General features: G+C 35.0%; 1 protein-coding gene across 1 annotated transcript; it reads left to right on the top strand.

Moving 5' to 3' along the window:
- Window positions 1-2,252: 2,252 nt before the first annotated feature.
- On the top strand, window positions 2,253-5,907 carry LOC111996226 (protein TIC 20-IV, chloroplastic). The gene is given in 4 exon segments (XM_024028182.2): window positions 2,253-2,528; window positions 4,250-4,341; window positions 4,878-5,403; window positions 5,405-5,907. Coding segments are annotated over 4 exon segments (810 nt in total). The 5' UTR covers window positions 2,253-2,466; the 3' UTR covers window positions 5,535-5,907.
- The last annotated feature ends 1,899 nt before the right edge of the window (window positions 5,908-7,806 follow it).

Genomic DNA, 7,806 nt, shown 5'->3' with positions numbered 1-7,806 from the left:
AGAGGTTCGAAATAGTAGGGCGGGGTTGCCCACCTCAATGGACCTACATGTGGAATGAAACTAGGCCTGTTAGGCTGATAAGTATTTTATATATTAACCTGAGGTCCAGTGGAGAAAAATCAAGAGGTATGAACTTTCAAGCTCAGCCCGTCTGCTTTCAAATTCAATCTCCGATTGTTCTAGAATCAAAGGTCTGATTGGTAACATTATTTGAATAACAGTTTTCGTTATTTGAACCACATAATATATATTTTTACAACACTTTTTTATTTACATATATTTTCACAGTACTTAAACAATGTTATTAGAACAATATTACCAAACAAACCTTAAATTATACATTTTTTGTTTTTGTTTTTCTTCGAATTCACCATCATTATAATTTTTTTTTTTTTGAATTCACATCATTACATTTTTTATTGATGTTCGATGCTAATCATCAATCACGTGTTTTCATATATTGTCCTTTTGGATTATATTGTTACTAAATAAGTTCTTTAAAAAAATATCGAAACTAAATTAAAAAATAAAAAACAGAAAAGAATGAGGCAATAGTTGTTGGACAAGAACAATCAATAGAAGAAATCTGTAAAATAATTAAATAACTTAGAAAATTAATTTATGTTTGGGATTAAATAAACAAGAACAGTATACAAAGATCTAATCACAAACAATAATAAAAATAAATTCGACATACAAAAACAACAAATAAAAGAAATCTGTAAAATAATTAAATAACTGATTGACGAAACAATAAATAGAAAAATCGGTAAAATAATTAAAAATGATCAACATCATGTAGAAAAGGCACTAAAATTCTTCGTATTCAACGAACTGAACTATGTTTCTTTCTCTCTCTTTAACTCTATGCGGATATATGCTTACAAATATTTTCTCTGAAAAGTTTCTTAGTAAACATTTTTTTATGAATGAAATGTTATGAATATATACCATGTTCAAAATAAACTGATGTGCATAGACTTAATAACACAAAAATAAAATATGATAAGAAAAAGTTATTATTAGGACAAGAGACCCAGCCCTACACATGCCTAAGACCAATCTAATGATCAACCCATTAGCATATAAACTCATAAAATATATTTTTCTTTCACTATATGGGACTTAAAAGTTTTCACCCTTTTAAACAATGTTTAAGTAGACACATTAGAAGTAAATTTCTTATTCACTCCTTAATATTTTGGGTTTGGGGGGAATTTGGGTTGGGTGGGTGTTTTTGAATCTTTCAAGGACGAAAGGGAATTTTAAAAGGGGAGATGAGGTTTGGGTTTTGGCTGTTGCTGTTGCTACTGCAACATTGGTTATTTCGATTGAGGAATAAGTTCTTTCTATTAGGGTTGGAGTTGGTGTGGTGGCTCCCATGATTATGGTGGTTAGGCTGATGGTTGTGATGGTGTGGCAATGGAGTCATGGTGGGGCTCCGTTTGAGTTTGGATTAGGTTTGTTCGCCCATGGATGGTTGTATTGGGAGGTGGAAATGTAATAATGTGGGTAGTGGTAATTGGGGGGTTTAGGAAAATGTTGGAAGTGAAGTCATAATGGTTGGGGGATGTGATGATTGTGTTTGTGTCGCGTGAAACTGAACTGGTTGAGGAGTATTTGGAGAAAGTAGATAGATATAATAAGGATTGACTAGAACTAGTCTAAATTTTAAAGAGTAGACACACAATTTGATGAATTACTCATAAAATAAAATTTCACATCATAATAGTACTAGTTGATGAGAGTTACTTACTTTAGAAACACACACAAAAAATTTAGAATCTTTAGAGCTTTGATGGTAACTCTATTATGGTGTTTCTAAATTCTTATTCATTGAAATGAGTGAATTGCATTTTGCCAAATCATCAATAATTTAAATAAACATCAAAATAGTGATAATTAATATTTGTTTAAATATTGATTACATGAGAAAATTTAGTCCATCAATTTTAAAATGGATGAACTAGATTTTACCAACTCAATATTAGTTAGCATTATCTTAAAAACGCTAAAAGATTTTAATTTCCTTCCAACAATGTCTTTTTTAAACTATGCGCAACTATATATATATTCTAATTTTACTAACTCTTTTTTTTTTTTTTCTTTTGAGAAACTAATTTTACTAACTCAACTCAACCCAATTGTTAAAGAGTATTGTAATCCAACCTATATACATTCAAATCAACCCTCTCCCATTATTATAACTAATTAAAAACAAAAACAAAAAGGGACCAAGCCCAATCCGTCGTCCAAGACCAAGGTTGCCCATCACAATAGGCCTACTATGTGAAACCAAAGAAAAAAAAGTTAACAGAAAACTTAGAACTCTCCGATAAACCCAAAGTAGAAAACCTTAAACCCACGCGCAGAAAACAGAACTCTTCATCTGCTTTCTCTTCTCTCTCATTCTTCTAATCTCAATCTCCAACAACCCCAAAAACCTGAACACACCCATCTGTATAGATGATGACTTTGATTGTGCCTGACTCAACAGGCACAGTTTCCACCATTGTCGGTTCTTCTTGGTACGCTTGCTTTTCCCCTTCTCTGAATCTTGCAATGCAGAACTATGTTGGTGTTCTTAAGTTTGTACAGGTTTTGGTTGTGCTTTGTATGTGGTTTTTTCCTTGATTAAATTTGTATAGCTATTTAATTTATTGGTAGATTGGTTTAGATTTGTTATGGTTTCAATGATGTCCAGTGCTAACTATTTGTCATGTAAGCCAAATCTAAGTTTAATATTATAGTCTGCAAATTAGGCTTGTTGTTATGCTAAGCTGACAAGCTCTATATGTGATTTTTGTTTTGGAGAATATGAGGATTAGAGTTGTCTTTTATCTGTTTTCCTTTTGAGCATAGCTGCTGCAGTAGACACCCATTAATCAATAAGTTTAGGGATATAAGACTTTTGAACTTGTGATTGGTGCATAAGAGAAGCAGTGTTAGAAGCAATGTCAGTGGTAGGTTTACATGAATTTGACTTTCTACCTTAGCAAATTGTGAAATAGATTGTGTCCTTAACATTGTTTAATTTGAGAACTTCTCAAGTGCATGGAATTAATTTTTTGAATATTACATTCAATAGCTTTCCCATGCTGGGTTAGCAACTAGGAGTACTAGTAGAACAACTTTTCTGGTATACTCCAAGACCATGCCTTTAAATTCTTAAGCTGGGGAAGTCTTGAAATTTGGTCTTGCAACCATTGTTCTGTAAATACTGTTTCAGACAATGATAGACTTCTAAGTGCTTGACAGGCAACAAATTGAATCTTGCATTGATTATAATTTCCCTTATATGCAAAAGACTGAAGATTCATAGCTTCAATTTGAATTGGAAGAGGACAACAATTCCGAACTTGCAAGTACTTGAGATTTGTTCTGTAACATTGTACTATCTGCTGAATCATTAGTTCTGCTATTTTCATTACTCTGATTTTTATTTTGTTATGATTGAAACAATTGGTTTCATTGGGTTTTGAGAGACCTACAAATAATGTCTGATTGATATAGTATTATGAAATGTTAGCAATGCAAGAGAATTTTAGAATAATTTATCAGTGTAGATCTACATGGTGCTTTTGTGACTTTTAGAGGTCCTTTTATTTTTCTTAAGTAAATTAGTGTGGTATCATTTTTTTCCCCTGGGTTTGAGTTTTGTAATATAAAACTGAGAACTAATATAGTGAGAAATATATTAAATCAATCAACTTGAACATATTGCAGAATGTTTTGAACAAAATTTTAAGATGCAGTAGCATCTTGGGGGGAAAAGAATATATTTTGGGGAGAAAAGAAAATAAAATATAGAAGGTTATTCAGGTAGTTTGATGAGTAGTATTTTGAATGTTTATTGTTTGGCACTGGATACAAAGCATTTTCAAGAATTTGGATTTTCGAGAATTTGGGTTTTGGCTGCAACTCTAATCCTATATGGATCATCATGATAATATACCATATATCATCATTCCTAAGGGGAGAGATGTAGGCTCAAGCAAAGTGGTTGAACTTTTTCTAGGTCTGCATGTTTGTGTAGAAAAAGGACATGATTGCTTTTGAGTCTCCAGAAATCTCCCGTCTTAGGGACAGAAAGAGATACTATAGGATGTACATATTTCAGATAACATTTAATAAAACTTGAACTTGTTCCGGGAGTTGGGTAGGTCTAATAGGAAAAGTAGGGGGTTTCCCCCTGGATAATGAGTTTTCATATTGTTCTTCTCATACTGATGTTTGCCTTTAACACCAGGTATAAGGATGCAATTCTACAAAAATTTACCAAGACCTTCACAACACATAAATCCTTGGCTAGACGCACGGTTGTTGGATGCGGTTCTAAAGGTATGTTAATTTTCTTGTCAACTTTCTCTCTCTCCCCTCTTCCCCTTTTAACTAGATAGATTTTGATTCTTAAAGTTCAAATCATCGAGGCAGCCTTTGGTGAAATGATACAGGTTTAGATAACCAATTTATTGTTAGTGGCACAATAATCCTGGTAAAGAGAACTGATTGCATAATTTTTTGGAGGGAACTGGCTTTGAACAACCTTCCCCGTTTCTTCCTTTTGCTATCTACCTGCAAAAGTGCTACATCATTCAGAAAGGGAGAGTTTCTACCTCCCTAACTTGTCTTATATTGCTTATGTAGTCATTAATATGGAATATCTACCAATGAGCTATAGCTTAACTAACACTTCCTTCTCCGTTAACAATTGGTTGGAGGGTGAGGTTGTGGATTCAAGATCAACTGGGCACTAAGATGGAATATCTAAATATTTTAAGAAGTTTGTTCATGGTTGAATACTTGAATGGATCATTGAATGTGGGACATCCCCAAGATCATTGATATTTTATAATTCCCAATTGTATAATCTGCAGGAAATTCATTCCCACACCTTTCCACTACATCATCTCCATTTTCAAGTGGGAATCAAGGTGGCCTGTTGCATAGAATTCCTTTATTACCCAGACCACGCAAATCTATAATGCCTCTGCAAGCATCCAAGGATAATCCATTCGGTTATCGCATTCCAAAAATGACTGAGAAGCCAGAATGGTGGTGGAGAATTATTGCATGTATCCCCTATCTTTTAGCTTTGCAGATGTCTGAGACAGCATCTTATGTCCAACCCTTACTTGACCAACATGGATTCCTTGAGGATTTGTTGTATTATATCCCAGGAGCAGTTAGGAGGTTGCCTTGGTGGTTCCATGTACTACATTTCTACTTAGCATACTTTGGAGTGGTGCAGAATAAAAAATGGCCTCATTATCTAAGATTCCATGTGGCAATGGGCTTTTTATTGGAACAGGCCCTGCAAGTGGTAGTTTTGTCAAGCAATTTCATGCCACTTATACACTTCCAAGGTACATGTGGGTTGTACTATTGGGCAGCTGTGGGACTCATATATTTTCATCATGTTGGAGTGTGTAAGGTGTGCTCTTGCTGGTAAGTATGTTAAAATCCCTTTGATCGGTGATAGTGCATTTATCCATAGTCTTTTTAAAATTGGGGGATACCAGCGGCCTTTCTAGGAAGTGTTATTTAGGTCCCATAAAATTTAGGAGCTTGGGATTTGGGGTATGCCCAACATGGAGTCCAATGTTGCCCGGAAGAGGAGGAAAAGAAAGAGAGAAAATATGTTGCAGCACTGGTGTTGAAATTTGTCTTTCCCTTTTCATGATGGTTATTTCTTGAGTTGAAAATTTTGATGAACAATAAACTGATTTTTTTTTTATGGTACAATGTATAAAATGTCTTGCAACTATGAGAACTTCTAAATCTGTGATTAGCGAGAATGGATTACCAAACAAAAATGAACTTTGTAAGCTTAATGTACACTGTACAGTGTTCCTTTTTACATACATGTTATGATCACACACTGTCAGATGTTTTGGTGTGTACTTTAATATTATGCAGTAGTTAAATTCAATGTAAAATGATTATACTAAGCCATTTTATGTTTTTACCTCAAAATGGTTGTTTCTCCGATTTGCAGAGTAACATGTTGAGGGTTTCAAGATAAGTGTTGAAGAAAATGTATATTGATGTTGTCGATGTTACCTTCAGAAAATTATATTCATTTATAGCAGTTACCACAGCACTGTGAAGTTTACATGTTTGACGAGTTAGATTACCAGTGTCTTCGTTCATTCCCTAGCAATTGTTCAGAAAAATAGACTAAATTATTGAGCACCTCAGACTCATTAAGTATGAATTTTGATCACTAGTTTTTTCAGCAATCAAAATTCTCACCAAGACCAAGTGGTACACTTACAGATGCAAAACTCTAGAAAATACATTCAACCTGAAGTTGTGAAAAGAGGTATACAATATCCTAAAGCACGATAGAGTTGCTTCAGGTTCAGGGTGCTAAAGCTTGTAAAATGGAGCTTGATATACTATCAGGAATTCTCAGTAAAGCGCGACCCACTCTTTCCGAGTTGCATACCGATAAAAGTTGTGGCACAAAGTTTGAAAGATTACAGGTTAATTAGTTTTGCGGGTTGCTTGTATAAAATTTTAGCAAAAGTCTTAGCTAACATTAAACTCAAATGGGACACTTTAAATCCCAAACTTTTATCAATATACATTTCATTTGTGAGGGTGAGATTTGTCAAAAGTATTTTTTGGGGTTTTTTTTTTTTTTTTTTTTTTTTTTGGACTGACATTCAGATGATGTCAAATGAAGCTCGGATCCACCCCGGAGCTTCGTAAGCATTCCAAGCGAATACATCAACGTTCCTCTTGAGAAATTCCACTAACTCCTCTTTCTCCTAAGGTAGTAGCTGAGCTCCAACTTGAAAAAACTTTTCCGGGACATCACCTATAGCAAATTTCTCTAAATCTTCACATTTGGCCTTCTCGGCTGGCCCCTTCGCAGTAATTCTTTGACTACTATAGCCTTCCTTAACTTAGGCTGAGAACTCAACTGCTGGTTGATGCAAAATTGCAGACACAAGGCACTGCCTAACCATGGATTGGTCACCTACTAATTCCTCAATTCGGTCTCCTAACAGATACTTCACCTTTTGATGCAGAGTTAAAGAAACAACATCTAGGGTATAAAGTCAGGGCTTGGCCACAATGGTTCTGCAGGGGGAGTATACATCCACCACTATGAAGTCTACTTCCACTACCTCTGAGCTTGCTTATACGGGCAACCTAATCTGGCCCTTTAGGATAACAACTTTTCATCAAAATTACCAGAGGTGAATCATACGCGGTCAGATCTTTAGGCTTTAAGTTCAGCCCTCTATATAAGTCAGGGTACATGATCTCTACACAAATTCTTTGGCCCACCATTACTCTCTTCACATCATATTCCCCTATTCTAAGGGTGACCATTAAAGCGTTATCATGTGGTTGGATAGTTCTAATCTTGTCTTCGTTCGAGAAACTCAACGAAAGTCAGATTTCCAGTCTAGCTCTCTTCGATTCAGAGTTAGAGTCCTTGGCCGGTGATCTAACTATAGACATCACCCTGAAAGGATGAGAACTAGTTCTCCCAGAAGCAGCAAAAATGACATTGATTGTACCTAACGGGGGCCTTGAAGGAGCATTCCCTTGAGCCCCTGACCTTGACTGGTCTCCTTGAAAGTACTAATGATTACATCATCAAAATTACCATCTATTTCATTGAACATCTCCCAATATCTGTCCAAATATGTTTTCAGGGTTTCTCCTTCCCTCATGGACAAAGACAACAAGGAAGCTAAAGGCCGAGGAACCCTACTGCACATAATAAAGCAGAATCCAAATGCTTGAGTAAGTTCCTTGAAGGAATCAATGGAACTTGCCCTTAGA

The sequence above is a fragment of the Quercus suber genome, unplaced genomic scaffold (assembly GCF_002906115.3).
Source record: "Quercus suber isolate HL8 unplaced genomic scaffold, Cork oak 2.0 scaffold_223, whole genome shotgun sequence".
In the NCBI taxonomy this organism is placed as follows: Eukaryota; Viridiplantae; Streptophyta; class Magnoliopsida; order Fagales; family Fagaceae; genus Quercus; species Quercus suber.
Note: the sequence above shows the minus strand (reverse complement) of the source record. Positions and strands in the feature narration are given on the sequence as shown.